Source organism: Lissotriton vulgaris, chromosome 7, assembly GCF_964263255.1.
Source record: "Lissotriton vulgaris chromosome 7, aLisVul1.2, whole genome shotgun sequence".
NCBI lineage: Eukaryota > Metazoa > Chordata > Amphibia > Caudata > Salamandridae > Lissotriton > Lissotriton vulgaris.
The window spans coordinates 1,439,572,555-1,439,596,708 of record NC_141695.1 but is presented as its reverse complement, the minus strand read 5'-3'; the positions used below and the strand labels follow the sequence as shown (position 1 = coordinate 1,439,596,708).

Sequence of the window (24,154 nt, the reverse complement as noted above, 5' to 3'; positions counted from 1 at the left end):
CATCCCTCCCCCTCTCTACCCTTCCCACCCAAATGAGACAACAGACTCTGTAAGAGTCCGTAATGATGAGCATACAGCGTGCGACTCAGGCTCCTTTATCACATCAAAATAATTCGAACAGATGCCGAGCTACACATTTACCAACGAAAAAAAAAAAGCTTTTAGAAATCAAATCGCAAACTAGTCCACCTTCCTATATTCCATTTAGAACATCAAAAACCCCTTAGTAAGCCACCACCCATTCAATAATCCGTATGCAACCACCATACCCCGAGAATGTATATGCAGTAGATCTGTCAGGTATCTTATATATGTAACCTGCAGCCTAATCTGAATAGCATGAGCTTAATTAAAGCCTTAAAGTTCACCATTACTAACGCTTAGATGATATTTCATCCAAACATTCTTTGGCTTTTATTTTTGATGTAAAAAACTTAGACTGTCCTTCCCAAATCACTTTTAGTCGAGCAGTATTGTTGAGGTATGCTTGGGCCTTTATATCCTGAAATGGCTTGATGAGCTGGCGTAGCCTCCAGCGTCTTTCCACCGTAGTGTGGCAGAAATCCGGGCGGACAAAATATGACACCTCATTCCTGATTCTTTTGGCCTCGGGTCGGGCCTTCTCAAACACGAATTGGCGTAGCAGAAAGTTTCCAAAATAAACCAAAATGACCCGAGGGTACCCCCGGGTTTCTATGGATGTTTCATCGTGAGAGGTACTCGATGGGCTCTCTGGACCTCAGCCGCCCAGTTCCAACCAGTTAGTTCGGGAAGGGAGTCACGTAAAAGATCAATAACATACAGTTGGGCATCCCCCCCTTCTTCCCCTACCGGGTCCCCTAAAACTCGTAGGTTATTCCTTCGCTGCGGGTTTTCAAACTCTTCCAGCTTCCACTTAATATCCGTCAGCTGCTCTTCATGGGAATCTACGCGGCCCTGATGGGTGGCCAACTCTGTTTCATTAGTCATAATACGAGACTATCTCCAAAAGAGCTACATGTTTTGGCCAGTTTGCGCACTACCCCCTGCATCTTACGCATTGCAGCTTGATTTTTGCGCGCATCATGCCGCGTTTCTTCTCGATGTGTAGCAATAGCCTGTAGAATAGTACCTACTGCCGAGGCTGATGATGTATGCGATTGAGGTTCTAGCCCCGTTTGATCATTCGAGAGAGTTTCAAGCGGAGTGTTAAGTGGATTAATTGAATGATCCCATATTAAATCTCCTGAGCCCTGTCTTTTGGCTCTTTTTCTTAGAACAGTCTTAGCTCTAGAGTTTGGAGCGTCTGACTGATCGCTGGGACTTTCATCTGTAGTAGCGGAAATATCATCTTCATCATCCGACCATTCACCCCTCTCGGAGAATGAAAAAAAGTCGCTTGGATCTTTTTCTGCCTCAAGATCCACTAAAGCTGCCAAGCCTTCCTCTGCCAATAAGCCTGCCGTTTGAGGCTCCCTGCTTGCTGCTCCCCCCTCTTGCAACAAGTCACCGGCTAAACTCGACCTCTCAGGAGGGCAGCTACTATCATATTGTCAACAGATGGCTCGCCTAAACCAACATTAGTATCTTGGTTTGCTACCATCGCATTTGCTTTGCAATTCGTTTTAGGTATTGCCGAGATACTCTCCGCTCTCACCTCCGGGGTCATTGACGAATTACCCTCAGCAACAGCGTTCTCCCGACATTGCTCTGGTATCCCTGCCTCAAGTTCCACGAGGGGGGCGGCTTCATTCTGTAATCCTACTGCTGCGGGAGCTGGCTCATTCTGCCGCTGGTGCCCCGGAACCATTCCATACTGTGTAGCCACCACAGGAGCCAGCTCACTCTGCTGGCGGTGCCCCCGAACAGGATCGGGCTTTCCTGCCTCCCGGAAAAGATCCGCAACTGTCGGGCCGGTAATGCGGGGAACAGCGCCCTTTCTCCTGAGGCTTGAGAGATCGGATGGAGGAGCTTTCGATGAACCAGAGCCTTCACCTAGGACATCTTCCTGTTTCACCATTCTCGCCGCCCTGGCTTTGGCGGCCGCCGCCACTGGCGCGGGAACCGCCGCCACTGATTTCGTTGTAGTCTTTGGAGCCGCTGCTATCTTGGGAGCCATGGTCGAATGCTGCAAACTACTGCAGGGGATGTCAGGATCGCATGTCCAGTACAGGTGAGTGCTTGGGTCCGTTTTTTTTCCCTGAGCTTCTCTTACGTGGGTTAGATCTGCCGAGGGGTAGGCTCTACTCACTAGAGCACGAAGTACCGTCAGTCCAATGTAGGTACTAATGGAATATATATGCGCGTGCATTCTCAGTACTCTGTGTACTTCGCTTTCATCCCATAATCCATAATAAACATAGAAATGCGTTGTTGCCTGGTATTGCCTGATAAAGGGGGACTGTCTCGCTTTCTTAGCTCGATATCCTAGCTTCTCATCATAGGAGCCTCAGTCTATGCTGCACTGCGGCCTAGAGCACGACCGCCATCTTGCTCAGATTTCCAGTGGCATCTCTCTGACTCAGTCCATTTGGGATTCATGAGGAACCCACTGTTTGGGATTGGCACACCACATTGCTTACTTGACGTTTGGAAGCCTTCAGTTTAGCCATTGTTCTCCTGTGCCTTTCTAATCTCTGATGGCATTACTGCTGTTGGTCCCCAGCTATGCACTGCATGCGCATATGAATTTGCACTAGTTAGGCATCTCAATTCACCAGACACAAATGGGCTGTTTTTCTTCAAACGTGATGTCAGCGCTGCCAGAGCCCTTCTCCTATGTACCTTTACTGTAGGCTAAGGTCATGTTTTATGTACACTAGAGTTTCAAACTGCTGGGTGCCCTTAGTCTTGGTGTTACATCATTATTCAATCCAATGTTGCCTGCCTATCTGATCTAGACAACAGTTTTTGCTTACGAGGTAAGCACTCTGGAACACTGATCTATTAGGGCTTCAGCTCAGGATGAAAGCTGTTCAGGTATTGATCTCCAGCTGCATGGTGTGCAAAGAGTATCTTCTACGGCTGTCTGGGAGGTGCTTCTAAACCTCAACTGGGAGCTGGGGAAGCCTTGTTCCTCGTCTAGTTCCTTCTGCTGCTCCACAGTCCATTAACTGGGCAAGGCTTTTCCATCTGCATTTGTGGTGACCGTTCAGCATTTGTGCACCATTCACAGTGGTGAAGAGGTGATAGAGAATGGCAGAGGTAGTGAGGCCTCACTACTAATTTACTATCCTGGTGGCAACAAACCCTCGCCTCAATCTAAGTCACTTATCACTGCTGCCATCTTGGCGATGTTTCTTCCTGGCTCTTTCAGAAGTGGTCCTCTTCTATACCCAGCCTTAGAAGAGTGCAGCAGTGTTCCCCATCAGTCACTGCCATGGGTGCTGGGTGCTCAATCCCCTCTCATAACTGGGGTGATGTATTTCATTTGAATCACCACTACACCAGGGCCTCTTTATGGTTCTTGGGGGTATTGCTACAAACAAAAACAAAAAAATCTCCCAGCATCTTGTCAGAGAGGCCCCTGAAAGACAAGCTGACAGGGAGAGTTTTTTTAATTCTATAAACTGTCTATCAAACACCACCATGCAATAACTTAATAGAAGTTTCAATTTCTGGCTAAAACACACCATTAGTATATCCAAAGCAGCAGGAAAACACTGTAGAGAGACTATCTTTATACTAGCTGTTGCAATGAATTAACATAAAAATGTTTCATTATTTCTTTTACAGAAGTGTTACCGCATTCCTGATAATACCATGCTGGTCAGTTTTTACAAAAGTTAATAAAGGAAAATACTTAATTTATCTAAAACATTTAAGTCAGCAAAATGGGTACTGAATAAAAATGTTGTGGGATGCCTTAAATGTGTTACACATCTTAGAGCATCACAGGCTATATTTATACCTCATCAATCGTGTTATATTTGAGAAACATAGGGGTCTCAGGAAAGGTGGAATAGGTGTGAAATATGTCAGGAACATAAGGCCTAGTGTAAAGTGCTAGAGATGTGTGATATACCAGGCTTCAGGAAAGGTGCTAAAAATAGGTTATATTTGAGTGATTCAGGGCACATGATGAGCTATTGCAGATGTGAAATATCCCTTGTTCTAGAGAATGTACAAAAGATGAGATCCATGCCTGGATCCAGAGTCAGCAACAGTTGTTAGCTACCTTTGACTACAAGAAACATGGAGGTGGTGTTAGAATTTCAGGTCATGGAACAATTGTTCTCATACCCTCCGTAAAGGAATCCCATCAGTTGTTCAGTGTGACTATTTGTAATTACATTATTAAAGACATATAAAATATGACTATAAGGAAGCCTCTGCTGCCCTGACGCCTACCTGATTACCTGGAGAAATCTGCACCTCGCTGACTGCCCTCCCGCCTCCCGCCTCCCGCTGCCTGTCTCCCCTGCCATCTTGGAGCACGGTAGCCGAGAGGAGCGCGGTCGAGGGGGAAAACTACACTTCCCAGAATTCCGAGCGGCGCACGCCGCGTCATCTGCGCGCCAGGAGGCGCTGAAATAGCGCGTCACCCCGGTCGAGGGGGGGAACCTCTGTGCTAAGGAAGCCTCTGCTGCCCTGACGCCTACCTGATTACCTGGAGAAATCTGCACCTCGCTGACTGCCCTCCCGCCTCCCGCCTCCCGCTGCCTGTCTCCCCTGCCATCTTGGAGCACGGTAGCCGAGAGGAGCGCGGTCGAGGGGGAAAACTACACTTCCCAGAATTCCGAGCGGCGCACGCCGCGTCATCTGCGCGCCAGGAGGCGCTGAAATAGCGCGTCACCCCGGTCGAGGGGGGGAACCTCTGTGCTAAGGAAGCCTCTGCTGCCCTGACGCCTACCTGATTACCTGGAGAAATCTGCACCTCGCTGACTGCCCTCCCGCCTCCCGCCTCCCGCTGCCTGTCTCCCCTGCCATCTTGGAGCACGGTAGCCGAGAGGAGCGCGGTCGAGGGGGAAAACTACACTTCCCAGAATTCCGAGCGGCGCACGCCGCGTCATCTGCGCGCCAGGAGGCGCTGAAATAGCGCGTCACCCCCGTCTCGCGGGACGCCGGGCGAAGCCCGGGCCAAGGGCGGGCCCGTTTTAGCCCGTTCTAGACTGTGAGAGACTGGACTGGGCCACCCCTCTCACTCCCATCCTTTAAACCGAACTCTGGTAAGGTAAAACACTCCTATATTTACAGTGTAATCGGACTATTACTGTTATAGATATCTCCAGGGCCTCGCTGCTAGTTATTGTGTGACCGATATGTCAAAGCAAAAAACGCCTGTCACCCCGGCTAATACAATGCACAACTACCTGGTCCAGGTAGTGACAAAAATCAATAACAATCAGAGGTCCTCCTTGGGTATTGGGGATTCGCCACCTTGTGCTCAAATTAACCAATCAGGGGTATTTCAGTCTGTCGCTGATGATTTCACTGTCACCGACCCCATCGAGGACCCAAATGAGCGCTCTACAATTAATGTATCCATGGCCTCTACCGACCAACAACCTGACCCCTTTGCAGATTTAATTAACTTAGAAGATCAAGACAAATCTGTTACAATTGAGGAGTTAGCTATAGAGACCATTACCCCTCCTACACCGGTCCCCGCTCCTAGAGCCAAAAAAGGGATCACTAAGGCACCACCTAGAAGAGGCGGCCTACGCTCTAGTAAAAACAAACCCGCAACCCCTCCCAGACGAGCAAAGAAAAGGGCAGAAGACGGGATAAGGGAGGAAGAGTATGAAAATGTAGAAGGGGAGGACATCCTCCTAAATAAGCTCATGGGTATATTAGAGTCCAAACTATTAGGATTTATGAAACCCCTCATATCAAAAGTAGACCAACTAGCCAATAAGGTCAACAAGCTAGAGACCCTCTTAAGGAAAACTAATGAGGGGGTGGGGGAAATTTCAAATCTAGTAGTAACCAAATTCGAACAAATGGAGACTGTGGTAAAATCACTCGGGGTGAACATGAATACTTGCTTACAAGCTCCTTCCGAGCAAATCCAACAAGCCAGCTCTATGCACGATAATACGCCTGACACGGCCCTAATTCCAGATACAGCCCAACTAGTGGGCAATACTATCCCTGAGATCCTAAACCCAGAAACTGCCCCAGTTGAACTAATTGTTGAAGCCTCGCCCCTGATCTTAGTACTAGCAAACACACCTTTGCTGAAAACTGGACAGATCGAGTCTCCAGATTCCTTAAGAAACAAGGCTCTCCAGTGGCTTAGTAGTAATATGCACATAACTCCCTGGGGGAAGGAAAAACTATCTGACGATCTGCTCACAGCAAGAAGGGTTAGGTGGATAGGTACTAAGGCGAAGAAATTCCAAGGGGATTGTGTGGTCTTGAACTTCAAGGGCCCTGAAGTCCTACCTGACGTCCTACGGAACATCCTCCCTCCACAACGTAGGACAGCTGAAATAGTTCCACTGACACTGGATTTCTTCTATAGCAGAAGAGGTCTAGTAGCTAAACCTAGCATACTAAGAACAAAATGGACAGTTGTGGGAAATAGAAGGGCCAGGTCCAATCCAGTATGCGAGTGGGGGCTAAACTTGGACAACCAATACTCTGTGTTAACTGACCTAAATGAGTGTGATTGACTCTCATGTGCCTCCCCCGTCCCTCTAGATATGCAGTTGGACCAAGGATATGCTAACACTCCCATGTTAGATGAACCTTCATTAGTCCCTGATGTACTCTGTACTTCCGTCCTAGAGGAAGTAAATAGAGTTCAGATAGAACAGGAAAGAATACTGGAGGTAATTGAGAAGTCACCAACATTGAGTAGAAATGTAACACTAGGAATAGATCCTGTAGAACCATTAAATATCCCCGATATTGACCAGACATACCTCCAAAAGGCTAAACCACAATTATCAATTATTTCTTGGAACATAGCTGGAATTACAAATAAGCTAAACATCCCAGACTGGGTCGACTTCATCAAGAATTACGATATTGTTATGTTCCAAGAAACTTGGTCGCTTACACCAATCTTCAGGCAAGGGTATTTGAACTTTTACGTCCCGGCCACAAGAAATCGAGTGGGACGTCCCTCTGGGGGCCTGTTAATTTGGGTACGCCAAACTCTGAATTGTTCGGTTAAACAAAGGTCCATATCCTCTAACGACATTTTGGCACTTGATATTACCTGGCAAAATGGTCAACATCTAGCCCTGTTTAATCTTTATTCAAGGGGAGTTGCCAGGGGTAAACCATCAGAGACCCTAACGTGCCTTGAGAATCATATTGAATTGCTACCAGACCCTACCCATATAATAATAGGCGGGGATTTCAACACTACCTTTGAACCCTTGGGTGAGGAGGATAAGATCCTGGCCGAAGATGAGGATACCAAGTGGGGAATTCCCCAACTAGATATCCCAGCAATTAGGAAATGGAGCACAGTAGCAATCCAACTGAAAAGTTTTTGTCTTTCTAGAGGACTTAGAGCAGCCAATGGTCGGGCATTGTCAGATTCTATGGGGAAAAATACCTTTGATAATGGTCGATCGGCCAGTAGGATAGATTACATACTCCTGGATGTAAGGGCTTGGGATAAACTGGTAGATATGGAAGTGAAGGATAAAATTGAAAGTGATCACAATCCTCTGTGCCTGACACTACATACCTACCACGACAAACCCGAGCATCCTAGAGAGGATCACATGGTTACGCAGGACCTTGTAAGTTCAAACAACTCCCGACATTTGAAGTGGAGTATGCTCCTAGAAGATATTGCCAAAATAGAGACTCTAAAGAAAGTAGTGGAGGGCGAAGTTGCTAAGATTAAGTCTCATGATGGACAGACTGATTTTACTGACTATATGATGGCTGCCCATGAGATACTTTTTTCCAAAATCCAAAGTTTTTTCCTTAAAAGAACAGCCCCAAATAAAATGAAGAAAGCCCAAGAAACTAGAGGGTGGTATGACAAGAGCTGTAGGGCAGCACGAGATAATCTTAGCAGGGAACTAAGATCAGGAGGGCCAGTAGCAGTAAGGCTGGCAAGAAACCAGTACAGACAGGTTCAAAAATTAGCTAAGAAGCGTTGGGATGAGGATTGCTGGCGAGAACTGAAGGAGGTGTGTGCCTCCAAGGACTCTAAGCGCTTCTGGGCTTCAGTAAAATGGGCAAAGGGTGGCATAGCACCCCAGCCTACTAATAATGTCGCAAAAAACAGTTGGATAGAATACTTTCAACCACAGTATGCCCGTAACCCCTTGTTTAATAATGTTAGTCCTCCTCCGCAAGTTTACTACAAAGCACCTATATTTGTTGAGAGGGATGTGAGTATTGTACTGGACTGTGTAGCAGGGGGGAAAGCCCCAGGCATGGATGGAATTCCGGCTGATATTTTCTTATCGGACCGGAAGTCCTGGTGTAGCTACTTTACAATGCTGGCTAATGCGGTGGCTATGGGAGGGAAAGTGCCTGCTTCATGGAAGGGAGCTGAAATAATTCCCATATATAAGAAAGGTGACCGATCCCTGGCTAAAAATTACAGGCCCATTAGTTTGATCGATACAGCACAAAAGCTAATGGGCCGATTAGTGCAAAATAAACTGCAGCAATGGATCGACGAAAACAACATTTTGTCATCTTATCAAGCTGGGTTTCGGCCCTTAACTAGTAGCGTCGACCAAGTCCTCCATTTTCTAACAATCTATTGGAGAAATGTCACCTTGAAGAAGGGGACATTGTATGCAGTTTTTGTAGATCTAAAAGCCGCTTTCGACTTGGTCCCCAGGGAAAAACTCTGGCAGACCCTGGCGGACGCAGGCTTAAGCCAGGAATTGCTCACACTCCTTGTTCGCCTACACGAAAACAATTTTGCAAGGATACGTTGGGGCAAACAAGGAGATGTAACTGATCCCTTTCCGGTTGAACGTGGGGTGAGACAAGGGTGTGTCCTAGCGCCAACCCTCTTCTCTATCTATATAAATGGTATTGTTGAACATCTAGAGAAGATTGCCAGTGACGCCCCAGTAATAGCTGGCTCTCGTGTACCAGTCCTCATGTTTGCAGATGATACACTCTTACTTTCCCGCACCCCCAGTGGGCTGCAAAAAGTGGTTGATGCCTTTGGTGTATATTGTGATGAAAGGGGCCTGGAATTGAACACTACCAAAACGAAATTCATGTGCCTCAATCAGCAGTCCACTTTTAAGGGTGTAATAAAATACAAAGGCACACCCCTAGAAAGAGTGGACTCTTTTTCATACCTAGGTATCACTCTGCAAGAAAACATGAGCTGGAAACAACACATAACCACAACCCTACTAAAGTTTAGACAGTTAGCAGGCGCTATTTCCTTAAAACACCGTACCTCACTGACAAAGCCTGTAAACTGTGTGATGGAAATTTATTCCATGAAAGTCCTGGGGGCTTGTTTATATGGTTCTGAACTATGGGGGTTCTCAAACTTGAGAGAATTGGGCCGAGCGGAAAACAGGTTTTTACGAGGGATCGTAATGGTCCCCCAAAGCACACCAACAATCCCGTTAAAATTGGACCTGGGAAGGAAATCTGTTGAGGACATAGTGAGGCTTAGGCCCCTCCTATATTGGAGACGAGTTATGGTGACCCCAGAATTAGGCCACTATGCAGCAGCATTGATGGATGTCGTCAAATTTGACAGTTTCCATAGTATTCCATGGTTAAGGGAATTGCGGGGACTCCTTACAAAATTGAAACTGGACTTTCTATGGGACAACAAAGATCCGGCCTGCTTCCCTACTAAGGAAAAGCTAAAAGACCTATATTGGGAAATGGTATATTTTACAATGTTTAGTGACAGTACAAGCGCTAATTTAACATCTCGCTTCTTAAATACAAAAATGTACCCCTCTTATGAACCTTTCTGGGACCTAATTGAAAAACCATACGATAGAAAACTCTATTTTCAATTTCGCATTGGTACACTTCCTTTGAATGCGTTCAAGAAGCATTGGTCCCTGGCATGGGATGAGCATTGTCACCATTGTAATGAAGAAACTGAACACATCTCCCATTTTCTGTTTTGTTGTCCACTGTACTTGTCCCCCAGACGTAAATGGTTAAAACCGGTGTGCTTAAAGTTGGGAACCCGAAGCCAATCTGAAGCCCTTAGGATACTTGAAACAGACTGTTCAACATTACTTGTGGTTGGTGTAGCAAAATTTTTGGCTTGGTCGTGGCTAATTCGTACCCGATCATTAACGGCTATTGCATCATAATGAAATTATGTAAATCTTCAATTTTGCTTTTTGCGACATGGATTATTGTTTTATGTCTTTTAACTTACAGAAATCTTACTTTTTAAAGTGTAATAAGGTGTTGTAATTTCGATGTACTTTTTACTATGTATTATTCGACATTTAATGTTTAATATGTATTTTTAGAAGTATTTTTTATATATAGTGTTTATTGTATTAGGGTTAGGTGAATGCTTTTATGACAAATGTCGAATAAAGCTTTATAAATTGAAAAAAAATTGACTACAACGAATTCTGTGACAGAAAAAACAATTTAAAACTGGTTCTAGGCAATCCTGCACTTGAGCTGGGCAATTTTCTACTGACGTAGGCACAAACATCTAATGCAGAATCAACATTTTTTTACCATGCTGTTGGTGCAATTGTAGTTTTAAGAATGATGCAAAATGGCTCAGTACTTGTGCCACACTGCCAAATATTGATGGCGTTTTAGGGGATTTGAATCAAGAAGTAAGGATGTTTTAACTTTTTTCTCCTGAAATATAGTAATGTGACAGGACATATTCCTGATGACTGGGCCTCAACATTAGAAATGTTTAGTTACTTACTTGGCATATACTTAAGGATGCTTCCTGTGTTTAGAGGTTTGCTGTTCTTTGCCATTTTATCCAGGAGGAAGTCAGAACTACAACAGGGGGAGCACTTGAAAACTAGCCATGAGGAATTAGACCTACACCTGCTGGCAATGACCAAAGTGTTGGGTTGGGGACATGGCAATAAGTGAACAAGTCTAGGCAGAGACACTTCTACACGTTTGATCCCCGGTTTACACAATAAAAATATGTAGGAACAAATAAAACAAAAAAAGCACAAGAAAACAGAGTTACTCTATTGGGCATTCGCATGACATACCATATATACGCTTCAGAGACCCCATAAGCGAATTGTAATTAAATGGCGGACATTGAGGATTTTGCTCCTACTGTTAAAACAATAACTCCTAAAAAACATCTCACTATCAGTACCTAATCACCATCACTAACAAATGAGAACAAATACACAATAGAAAATGGTGCAACTTGTGGAGAAATAAAACAAGATTCTAGCATAGCAAAAACAATTATCCCATTTTCAGAGTTAAAACGTATGCGACCAGGAGACCTTGCTTTCCCTCTGGTTTAATGTCAGAGTGTTTTGGGACATTGAAACATACATTTTCAAAAACTTAAAGAAGCTAGCAGCACTCTCTCAATGTCTGCTCTTAAGGGGAAAAGATTTTAGTATGAAGGGAGTAGCTAGGAGTTCAGATACGAAGAGGAGGGTGTGGATCCTCAGGCAGAAAGGGTACACACAGGTTCAGAGATTCTGGCTAAGAGTCTACAAGTCAGCAGGGTGACAGACGTCTGTATAGACAAGGGGGCACACCTGAGTCTTTGCTAGGGGACACAACATCCGCCAACAAGCCACAAGCGATGTTATGTGCCTTTGCTTACATCAACAAATGAAGAATAGGGAGAATAGGGAAGTCTAACTGGTGAGTTGTTGGAGAGGGTAGTGCGCAAAATAAACATGGGCACAGGGAGGGATATTGCCAGACGGAGGCATCACTCAGCTAGCAAACACTTTTTTTTGACAACCAGTTTTTATCGATTTTAGTGATTTTACTGACGAACTATACTCATAATGGCACTTTGGTATCAATCATTTTTATTAAGCAGTATAGCGTCACTTAACACAGCTCAGCTGCCTACATCCACCGGCCGGCAGGGCAAGCTCCAATAGCATGAAACACAGCCTATGGGTCTACACCCCGGAGGGCGACCCGGCGTGAGCGTATGCAATGCCAGGAGGAACAGCCAGCGCTTTTAGCATGGTACTGCAATTAGGAATAGAAACAGGAACAACAAACAAAACAAAGCCCCCGCCACAAGGGCGCGCAATGATCATGGCGTACAAGTCAGATATAAGTTTGCGGTCATCCTTTTGCAGACCACCCAGCGTTCTAGGGCTGTCAGTGGGTGGGACATAGCTTCGATGTTATGGGGTTGAGTGACCCAATGCGCCACCTGTGAATAAGGGAATTGCAAAAAACACAGTTGATGGACAGAATGCAGAACAATGTCTTACATTCACCCCAGTACAAAGATCTGGGCCTAAATCCATCGTTTTTTTGCACTCCACACCACCCTAGGTCAGACACTGGCTATATGCAAATCAGCCTTGACCCTGTGCCTCATGGGAACAGTCCAGCCCGAACTACCAAGCCATGTCTTTCCTAGACCGGAATCAAGCATCCAAGGACCGGTTTCTGGCTATCAGCCTTCTTCAGCCTGGATAGCTTGACTCCAGTGATGTGGAGAGCCTGGGACTAACGTCTGAGCATACCCAGCCCACTCGGGGTGAAAATTGAAAAAAACACAGTTGATGGACAGAATGCAGAACAATGTCTTACATTCACCCCGGTACAAAGATCTGGGCCTAAATCCATCGTTTTTTTGCACTCCACACCACCCTAGGTCAGTCACTAGCTATATGCAAATCAGCCATGACCCTGTGCCTCATGGGAACAGTCCAGCCCGAACTACTAAGCCATGTCTTCCCTAGACCGGAATCAAGCATCCAAGGACCGGTTTCTGGGTATCAGCCTTCTTCAGCCTGGGTAGCTTGACTCCAGTGATGTGGAGAGCCTGGGACTCACGTCTGAGCATACCCAGCCCTCTCGGGGTGAAAATTGCAAAAAACACAGTTGATGGACAGAATGCAGAACAATGTCTTACATTCACCCCAGTACAAAGATCTGGGCCTAAATCTATCGTTTTTTTTTGCACTCCACACCACCCTAGGTCAGACACTGGCTATATGCAAATCAGCCTTGACCCTGTGCCTCATGGGAACAGTCCAGCCCGAACTGCCAAGTCATGTCTTCCCTGGACCGGAATCAAGCATCCTAGGACCGGTTTCTGGCTATCAGCTGTCTTCAGCCAGGATAGCTTGACTCCAGTGGCGTGGAGAGCACGGGACTCACGTCTGAGCATACCCGTCCCACTCGGAGTGACAATTGCAAAAACAACAGTTGATGGACAGAATGCAGAACAATGTCACACATTCTCCCCATTACAGAGATCTGGGCCTAAATCCATTGTTTTTTGCTCACCACACCACCCCAGTTCAGACATGGCTATATGCAAATCAGCCTTGACCCTGTGCCTCATGGGAACAGTCCAGACCGAACTACCAAGCCATGAAGCTTGTTTCCGGTCCAGGGAAGGCATGGCTTGGCAGTTCGGGCTGGACTGTTCCCATGAGGCACAGGGTCAGACTGATTTGCATATAGCCATGTCTGAACTGGGGTGGCAGAGTGGGCTAAAGAACGGTGATGGATTAAACCCAGATCTTTTGACTGGGTGTGAGTGCTTGATTGGTTCAGATGCTCCGTCCATTACCACCCCCTTTTGTACCGCGTTTGGCCGCCATGAGTGTGGCAGGGTATGCTCAGACGTGAGTCCCTTGCTCACTTTGCCACTGGATTCAAGCAAGCCGGGCTGAAGACGGCTGGAATGCCAGAAACCGGTCCTCTGAAGCTTGTTTCCGGTCCAGAGAAGGCATGGCTTGGCAGTTCGGGCTGGACTGTTACCATGAGGCACAGGGTCAGACTGATTTGCATATAGCCATGTCTGAACTGGGGTGGCAGAGTGGGCTAAAGAACGGTGATGGATTAAACCCAGATCTTTTGACTGGGTGTGAGTGTTTGATTGGTTCAGATGCTCCGTCCATTACCACCCCCTTTTGTACCGTGTGAATAAGGGAAGGCATCAGATTCGGAGAGGGAAAAGTGGTCCCGGCGGAGCGAGGGAAACGAGATTAGACCGTCGAGGTCAAAGAGGTGACCCACTCTCTTGCAGCCTTTCTCCCTATAGGGGATGCCTTGCTCCCGCAGATACATGGTGATTGGCTTAAAGCTGCAGCGCTTGATGAGTGTGGAGGCTGCCAGGTCTTGAAAAAGGGCAGGCTGATGCCCACGAAACTGGACTGAGGCAAGGGCCCGTGCCTTGCATAGGATCTGTTCCTTAATGTGAAAGTCATGAACACAGACTAGGATGTCCGGCGGCGGGGCCTTGGAATTTCTCGGCAATCCAACTCTGTGTACCCTGTCCAGCTGAAGATCGAGGTCATCCCCCTCGTCCGGGATATGTTGGAACAACGCCGTCACGTAATCCCGGAGGCTCTTCCCTCTCCCTTCCAGGGGACCGCTCGGATCCTGATGTTGTTCCTCCGTGAGCGGTTTTCCAGATCCTCAGTGTGTGCCTGCAGGTCCAAGTTCTGTTCCGTCAGCCGAATAACATCTTGCTGGAGCTGATGGAGCTCGTCGGCTGTGCCCACATCATGCTCCTCTAGGGTCGCCACCCTCTCCCCAATAGTATCGACATCCTGCCTCATTTTGCGCATATCAGAGGAGAGTTGAGAGCGAACCTCCAGGATGTCCTCCTTTATGGCGGCGAAAAGCTCCAGCATGAAGGCCTTGTTTGCCGGTGCCTCCACATCCTCCGTTTGTGCAGTCAGGGCGACCGACAGCGAGGAGACTCAACTCCCCAGCTTCAGCAGTGGGTCCTTAGGTGCCTTGTCTTTCTTGCCCCTGTTGGTGGCCATAATAGCGTCACTTCGGGCCCACAGCCCACTGACAGGCCGCCGCAGGGAAAGGCCCCCGTCAACAGTCAAAGGTCCTGTCACCGCCCCCCTGCCTCTGCTCTCTCGTCCTGTTCCGAGCCACTCCCCGGGACGCGCCCCGCCGCTCTACCGCACTGCTTTAGCCAGGCAGGTAAGTCCCAGACTGCTCGTGATATCTCCAACGGCCGTGGAGCAACCACCAGGGGGGCACACTAGCACCAAGGCCCTAAGGCACTGCCCGCCAAAATGCGGGTCGATATGAGTCCTCCCAACAACTCCACAGCGCTACAGTCCGGGCACCCCCAGTGGGAGTGAAGACGGGCCCCAGCAAGGCTCACTCAGTCCGGCAATCTCCTTGCCTGCTGAACCCCGGGTCGAAACACAGTACCCCGAGCCTGTCACCTTCTAGCACCGGGCCCAGCCAGCCACAATAAAGGCCAGCAGGGGGGGTCACCGCTACCACCCGCATCAAGGGCCGCTCCCGCCAGCACCCGTCGGGGGCCCCGCGCTGCCACCAGGTCCCAGGCCTACTCCCAGGCCGCAGCCGCAGCAGGGGGGGAAGTAGGCCTGCACCGCTCCACACCACTCCTCAAAGGCCGACAAATTCCACTCGCAGGCGGTCGCGCAGGGGGGGGGCCTCGCCTGTCAGCACACTCGCAGCCCTCCACTGAAGGACCCCGCGCCGGGCCCCACCACGTCCACCGAACCAGGGACTGACCCCCAAGGCACTGGGCAGCTATCCCTCCGCTCCGCCCCGCCTCAATGATCGCGCTCAGGCCCTCTGCAGGAGAGGGGGCCTCGCTTGCCACCAGTCTCCGTAGCCCACCGCTCTCCGCTGCCCCTCGCTGCAAACTCCAACTCGGTGCTCCACACGTCTGCTGACTTGCAGACCGACCGCCCAGCCTCCAAGGAGCCGCCACTCCGCTCCTCACCTCTGGCAGCGACCGCCACCTCCAAAGCTGCCCAACCGGCTCACACTCGCCGGGGCACCCAGACTGCGCCAAGGACTCCGGGGCCGACCACCGCTCAAAGCAGGGCTCCAAGCCTACCCAGGACCAGCAATCGCCGCCAGACCGGGTCGTGCAGGCCAACGCTAGCCGCCGCTAGCTCAAGGCACACCGCTCCGCCGCTCACAGGCCGCGGTACTGCACTCCACGCGGCGGGCCCGGCCCAGGGGACGCCAAGGCCGCGGCGCAGCAGAAGGGCGGATCACCAGTGGCCTTCCCCAAAATATCGGTACCGCCAGAACCAGCACGATGTGGGAACCACCAGCCGCCCCCGTGGCAGCGCAGATGGGCACCAGGTAGGGTGAAAACAAAGCTAATTGCCAGGCTGCGCAGGAGGGACAGAGGGACACGTCCTACACCGCCGCCATCTTGGCCAAACCCCCCATAATGGCACTTTGCATAGGATTACAGACAATACCATTCATGCAGTGACCCGCAGACCATAATGGGCAACCACAACTCCTCATATTCGTTCATGTTTGTGAGGGCATCCCAGTGCCTAATATATGGGTGCTTCTTGTGCTGCGCACCAATTCAACCCTTTCTTTCACTTGGGGTCATCATCGGTGCAATAGCCAGTTTCCGTCTGTGGGTAATGTCTCTTTTTGCCACCAATGTGATTAAATTGGGTTTAGGAAAAGGCATATTGTGCCTGAAGGCCCTGAAAGAACTTAGGGGTCGATTAGGATGGCGGACGGACAAAGTCCGTCCACCATCCTGTCGGGGCAGGGACCGTCCGCCACTAGGACGGAGGTACCGTGCCCTGAATTAGGATGCACCCGCCACAGTGGCGGGTGCATCCCGCATTTTTAACATTGCGGCCGACGGTGCTGAAAGCACCGTCCGCCGCAATGTCAAAAATACATGTTGTGCATTTCACAGCACAACATGACAGGCACCGCGGGGTGCCTGCCATGTTCTACTGTGAAACGCAGGGGGGTACCATAGGTACCCCCCATGTGCACCCCCACCCCCCTTCACCGCAACGGGCCCCCAAAGCAAAGCCTGTATGCCTTTCTGTGGCGGCATTGCCGCGGCGGAATGACATCTGCATCCGGCCATCCTAATATGGCTGGCGTTGTCTGATAGACACCGCCACCATATTAGACCTTTTCCGCCGTGGTAGCAAGTCGACCGCGGCGGAAAAGCGACGGACGGTCTTCCTGTCCGCTGCGGTCCCCACGCCATTGTAATATGGCGGGGGGAAATAGGTGGCGGACGGGCACGGATGGCGGACGGATCGCAACCGCCTGCATGGCGGTGGCGATCCATCCGCCATCCTAATCGGCCCCTAAATATGGTTCCCTTCCCAGTTGTCACTTAGGGTTGTGTTAGCTATATTGCCCATGCCTGGAAACCTCGGAGGCTGGATACATTGCAAGGCTTCGACCCTGCGACAGTGGGGTCAGTTAGTTGAGTATGTTGTAAAATCCCATGGATTGTAGGGCTGCTCACCAGGGCCCTTATTTATGAGGCCTTGCGTCAGTTTTGCGCCGCCGGTGCGTCACTTTTTGTGACGCACCAGCGGCGTAAAATATGCGCCTTGTTGCGCCATATTTAAAAAGTGACGCATCTAGGTAGATGCGTCACTTTTTAAACCCCTGCGCCACATTATACCTGCGTCAGGTATAATGTATGCAGGGGGGGGCGTTCCCCCGCAAAAAGCCTCGTAATAGTGACGCAGTGAAATCTATGAGATTTCACTGCGTCACTTTCAGGATGCTGTTGCGTCAAAATCTTGCGCCTGCCTCACAGCAGGCGTAAGACTGACGCAAGCCCTTTCACATGGGGCTTTCCCCATGTGAAAGGACGCATTGCTGGAGTTGCGTCACTTTTGTGACACACTCCAGCAATGCGTCACTTTTGCGCTTACAGATACGTCAGAAATACTGACGTATCTGTAAGTCCTTGCGACATGATGCGTCATACATTAAATATGACGCATCATTGGTGTCGCAAGGAGTGCGCAGTGAAAAGTGACGCATCGCTGTTTCCACGCAGCGATGCGTCACTTTTCATAAATGAGGCCCCAGGTATGGAAGACTGCCTCAGTCACATCAGGAAGGTGTTTAGGGCCAGGCTCTCCGTAGAGCAGTCCTATGGCTTTATTCAGGTTTAGTTAGGAGAGTTCGGACAGGTACGCTGGGTCTTTCCATCCTCTAGTCATCTAATCATTAATCACCAGTAGTTGTGTGGCTCGGTAGTATATCTGGAGATCCGCCATCGCCCACCCCTCCATTGTATACTGCCAGCAGGCATTTGGCTCAGGCAATGTGAGGCAGACGATTGGCCCATAGGATGGCATGGACCATGGAGATAAAGTCTCTAAATTGGAGGTTTTTAAAGATTTACAGGCAGTGTGGGAGAACCATTATCTTGAAAATGACCACAAGCAGTTGAGTGGAAGGTGCGCTCAGTCCTGTAGGTCTGTTCTCCTTGGATGAGGAGAGGTGTCATGTTGAGGTTGCTGGTCAATTCAGGGACAAGGGAGATGTATTTGAAGCTCAGTCATTTCACAGGCATGGAAATCTGCCTGTGAGGTGTCGCAATGTCTTCACAGACTAAAAATAGCAGGAATTTAGTCGGATTCACTAGCAGGACAGAGGATATCTCTGTTGGTCCCCCTACCGACAGGGAAGGAATCTGATAGTACCCCATTAATCAGTACTCAGGCCGTGGGTTGGGAGTATCGAAATTCAATGTAACTATGTATGTGGGGACTGAAGCCCATTTTGACCAGTACTGTCTTCATGAAACCCCAGCCCACCGAATCGAAGGCCTTTGACACGTCAAGGCGAAGCGTGCAAGACTCAGGTATCTTATTGACTTGCTCCAGTGCAACCTAAGGTCACCGTATACAGTGTTGTGTGCCTAGATTGGGCATAAGCCTACAATGGTCTGGGTGGAACAGGCTGGAGATAACCTGTTGGAGTCTAGTGGCAATAGTTTTCACAAAGATCTTCATCTCGGTGTTGATGAGGGAGATAGAGCGATATGAGCTGCAGTGAGGCGAGGGCTTGCCGGACTTCAGGATCACCACAATAGTGGCTGCAATCAATTCCAGTTAAACCAGCCTCTGTATATAAATTGAGGAGGTGTGGTGAGAGGATATCTTAGAACTTTTTGTAGTATTCTAGCGGGTAGCCATCTGGCCGTGGAGTTTTTAATGAGGGCATCCCAAAAACGGCGTAGTGGATCTCCTCCTCTGTGAGGGGCTTGTCAAGGACTGTCTGCTCCCAGAGTGATAGCTGTAGAAGTGGTAAGTGAGACAGGAGAGGTCAACTAAGTTCGGGGGTGGGGGGCAAGGACAATGCGCGTACAGCTCCAGCTAGTACTCAGCAAATGTTGCCACTAATGTTATGGGGTTCACACGGAGGATCGCAGCCGAGGCCAGAATTTTTTGTATTATTCTGGTAGCCATGTCTTTGGTGGCTAGCTAGTAGCTGAGTTTGCCAGACATCTCCCCGAGCTCATAGACTTGCTGCGTAGAAGTCCTCCAGCACTGTTGGGTCTCTTCATGGGATGTCGGCCTAAGGGTGGACCTGGCTAGCTCCAGTTTTGGAAGTGTTTATCACATATTGGCAATGCTGGGCAGTGGCCTGGGTCTCTAGGTTTATAAATGTCTGTTGTTAGGCTTTTTTTTAATACAGTGTCTCTGGACAGCCAGTTCTGCAGCCAGTCTCTTAGAAAGTCCACAGGGGTAAGAGGATTTTGATCCCTCTGGAAAGCCCACTAATTGCAGATTGTTGTGCCACGATCTGTTCTCTGCATCCTCCGTGCACTTTCCTGGGGTGGTAGTGAGGGATAATAGCTTGGCCTCTTTGGTCTTGAGGGAGTTGATATCATCTTCGCCTGTGGTCACTCTGTGGGTCATGTAGAGGCATAGCTTAGTCAGTAAAATACGGGAGTGTGAGCTTCAGAATTTCTAACATCCTATAACGTTAAAATACATTTTATGACAAGTAGGGCGCATGAGAAAGGCTTAAGGGCCAGTGAAAAGGGAAAGGAATGCAGTTGGTAGTGGCACTAAGCGAGGGAAAAAAAATTATATTTTGTAAACTAACCAACATTTTAAAGACTAAAACAGGGAGAGAGTGTGTATATTTTTGTCTGTGTGTATGCCAAAATTACTGCTGAAATCCAACAGGCACATGACCCGACTGAAAGCACCTGTGCCCAACTTTTTACCAGAAAGTACATTTATTAGGGAGGTGTAAAAGTCCAAGCACCCCCCGAAGCTATGTCCCTGGGTCATGTCCCGGAGGTAATGCTGAATGAGAAAGACGTCTACTTTGACACCTCCTATTTTGGACTCCACCTCCTCACTGGACGTCTGTATGGCTGAGGTTGGTGGACTCCGCAGCATGCCAGTCTGAGGAGGCAGCCCCATGCCACTCAGCAGACATGTCTGCAGCGGTGGTAAACCTGTCCATCTTAGTTTGTGCATGCATCATTAGCCCTTTGTCCTTCACCATTTGGTGGCGTATGGGGAACCGGGGATAAGAGTTGGAGATCTAAGTCTTGGGAGTCAGGTCCAGCTGGACCCGCTCAGCCCAATTGCCTTCTGAGTGCTGGGCAGCATGAGCAACTGAGGGTATCTAGTGAGGCTGCTGCCTGGCAGGGTGGGAAGGAAGCCAAGGGTCCGCAGGTGGTATGGGGTCCAGTAACCAGGCAAGGGTAGTTCTAAGGTCACCAGTCCCCTAACACTCACTCAGCACCCGCCACTGAAGATTCCAAGGCAGGGTGACAGGAAGGTGAGGTGGTTTTATAAGGCTTGGCCCCATCTGATTCAACTCACTCAGGTGACATCTGCTGTTATCAGGGGGGGGTTAGCTGGTGATGGGTGGGGCTACCCCCAATGGATGGGCCGATGACAGTTTCCTGCAGGCTCAGAATCCGAGCCAAAGCAGTAGAAGCGGTAAAAGCAGTGGTGCTGGGCTCCAAGGGCCAACATTTGCATGGTCGCCCAGTCAGGCAAGTCCAGCAATGTCAAACCAGGTCCCCTCTCCACCTCCCCGGGGAAGTTTGATGGCTCCAGCAGCAGCAGGACCCTGGCCCCAGGAGGACCAGATGTCAGGGTGGTAGCGGGTCACCCACTTGGCACGGCATAGTTAAAGGATTGTGACCCACAGGACCCCCATCTGCGGCCTGCAGCCCTTTCCATCACGCTCATTTTTATGTCAGGTTTGGGGCCAAGGCGTCCTCTGGAGCACACAGCAGCGGAGTACCATTTTGATTCCAGGGGCGGCCGGCCCCGCAGCACCACCCAAGGCCTAAGCCTGATGGGTGTAAGGGAGGATAAATAGGATGCCTGCCCTCTCATGTGTCTGTACCACTCACTTCGATGCATGCAGCCAGGTCGCAAGGCCCGAGGGAGGGCACCAGGAGTCCAGCTGCGACAAAAGAGCAGAACAAAAGCTGGTCAGTGGCCGTCTGTCAGTGTAGTAGGATTGTAGAGGATGGTCAGGATGGCTAGGAGCACACGGCACTGTAAATTGCCAGTTCTCCCATTCTAATGATCACCAATGTATCGGAGAGTTAGAACCGAAAGACAGGAGAGCAAGTGCCATCCGTTATAAAGTTCAACATTGTGACATGATGAGTGAAAAAAGCACCCTCAAGAGCTATTAGTTCAAATATGATGTTTACTATATTTTCTGACTACTCTTACCTCTGCTCCTAGAATGAGGTCTCCATATTAAAAAAAAAAATACACCTCTGTGTCTACGCGCACATACCATATCACAATATCCCTAACACACAAGCTATGTATACCTCTGATCTTTCTTACCTTGGGTCAAAATAGAACCTTCTTTGGTATACAACAGCTTCTCAGACTGTGTGCCTCTCAGTGACTGTGCCTCATTTGGTGGCTCAGCAGACTCTGTCTTCTCAGTACTGGAAAATTCCAGGCTCCCATGGTCATTCATCTGAAACCAGTATTTTAAATGAAAAGTAAATAATGTCATGGGAATACAATTCATGGCATAAAAATGTCTCAAATGTAACTATTGCAAAATAAGCTACAAATGTTGGATGTACGCTAGTCATTTACCTGTAAATTGTTACCAGACAGAGTGGCAAATTGGTCCTTTCTCCCCAACACTCGGTGAGAGTTGATGGATTGAATTCCACTAATTTGTGGGATCACAGTAGCTGTCAAGGGTTCACTTCCATTACCCCACTCTAGTTTCTCTCTTCCGGTACTTAGATTGGGATCTCGAGAAACGCACTGACTTTCTGAAGTGCTGCTTGGTACATTTATGGCACTGGTGTTAGCTGAAAGAGGGGGAGACAGAAGAGATCTGGCATAAATCTCGGAAATGATATATAGTATTAATACAGTCTAGTCTACATTTGAATGTGCAATCCTTCAGCAAAAGCAATACTGTTAAATTGCTTGATTTATTTTAGGAGGCATTATCAAATACGTAAAACATGAGGCAATGCATAACTCAGCTATAACATTGGTTGTGCAACCCAAAAAATGTGACCGTGAAATCAAGTGCATCAACATATAACATGAGAGAGAATTAAATTGTTCATGAATAAAATGAAGTAATCTATGGATGGGCTGCATTAAACTTCACAATGCTTGATCAATCCAAAAAACGAGGCTTAATTTCCAGGGTGGGTATAGAGAAAGAAACATTATGTGAGATTAATGATCTGCTAGGGCCTTTAAATGAGTCCATTCTCAAACAAGGGCGTTGATGGGTCACTGGAGGCTGAATAGTTTCAGGGGGAGGTCCTAAGTAGTGGGCACCACTGACTAAATCAGGTTTCTCAAGCAAAGAATCTTCAACTAGGTGAGAGACATAGCTGCCTTGCTAGCCCCACCTAAGCGCAGAAGGCATCTATCCTTTATACTAATAGGAAAGTGATGGAGGAGAAATGGTTGATTATCCATCCACCTAGAAGCTAAAGGTCTGAGCTTTAGAAAGTCTATGATCTTTCCGTTAAGACCAAAGAGGGTGATTATTTGTCTTTTCATTTTTAGTACTTTTGCCCCTCATTACTATCAGAGACTTGAGAAGTGAGTCAGAAGTAAAAGAGGCATTTAATATGACAAAACGTATTTTTTGAGCATGCAGTCAGATCCTACATGAGATATTTTAAAGTTAAATGCAATGGGCTGACCACACAGGCATGGATAATGGTAAGGAACGAAATGTGGACAGTGCCCTTCTAAATGGTACAGACATCCAAGATCCCCAAAAGGGTATATCATCCATTGAAAATAGGTCTCCAGAGAGCACCCAGTGGTCAAGAACAAGAATGAGCTGGAATGAACAGTGTGAGGCCAAAGAAGCATAATCGTTTGTTTTTAATCTGTCACTGAAAGATGACTCTTGTAGACCTTTCTAGCCATGAAAAATGGCAAACAGCAGAAAAGCTTGAACAGAAAAATCCACAACATGCCTCCTCTCTTAGCTTTCGTTTTAAAGAGCAAAGGTAGGTTTTGGTCCCAGCTGCTAGCTTTACAAGTTTCAAGAAAGTCAGAAAAAGGAAAAGAGATGAGTATAGAATCAACTCATCGACACAAATCTCTAAAGCCTAATAGAATACTATACCAGGGTAATTGGAATAACTCTGAAACACAAGCAGATATCTCAACCAAATATAATAGTTAGGGGCCGATTACAATGTCGTCCGGAAAACAGTCCAACCTAATCGGCTTCAGAATGCCTTCCGAACGACTCGGGTCCGTGGATTCCAACCGAACAATTACGGTGTGTCCGGTTGGACGCCCATTGACTTCAATAGGAGCCTGTGTTCTGAACAAGAACACAGTCCATATATTTAACAAGGTGAGAGAGTTAAGGGATTATATCCACTGCTGTGGATGGAAGGGTACTCCCAGTCCCCTAGGTAAGTAGCTATACAACAATATGAAGGAGTACCACCAAAAATAAGGCTGAAACAGCCAGTATTGGTGGGATGAGACACTAGTGTAAAAGAAGAAGTCCTCCTTTGTTTTTAAGGAACCCCTCACTCACCGACCTGGTCGGTGACATGCTTCATCATCGGGGCCACCTCGACAGCCGAGTGCCGCCAAGGTGTGCTACAACACCTGAATACAGTGGAGCGGGTATGTGGGTGATGAATGTAAAAAATAGTCAGTGAGTTAAAAATTGTCCTGGTATAACTTTTACCAAATATATTTTATTCTGAAGCTACTGGACAATATTAAAAACAGTGATGATACAATAAAGGCTTTAATCAGACCTAGTGTATCTTTGGTATGTGCTGGGTCTACATGTTTCAAACCATATGGGATTGCCGGTT

General features: G+C 48.2%; 1 protein-coding gene across 2 annotated transcripts in view; it reads right to left on the bottom strand.

Annotated features, from left to right (window-relative positions):
* The window catches only part of L3MBTL1 (L3MBTL histone methyl-lysine binding protein 1), a 408,694-nt gene that overhangs the window by 250,036 nt on the left and 134,504 nt on the right, over positions 1 to 24,154 (bottom strand). For both annotated transcript variants that reach the window (XM_086932247.1, XM_086932248.1), the window contains exons 3-4: positions 21,921 to 22,144; positions 21,657 to 21,795 (exon numbers count right to left, since the gene is read on the bottom strand). In XM_086932247.1, coding sequence (XP_086788373.1) covers positions 21,657 to 21,795; positions 21,921 to 22,144 — 363 coding nt within the window. The remainder of the gene's footprint in view (positions 1 to 21,656; positions 21,796 to 21,920; positions 22,145 to 24,154) is intronic.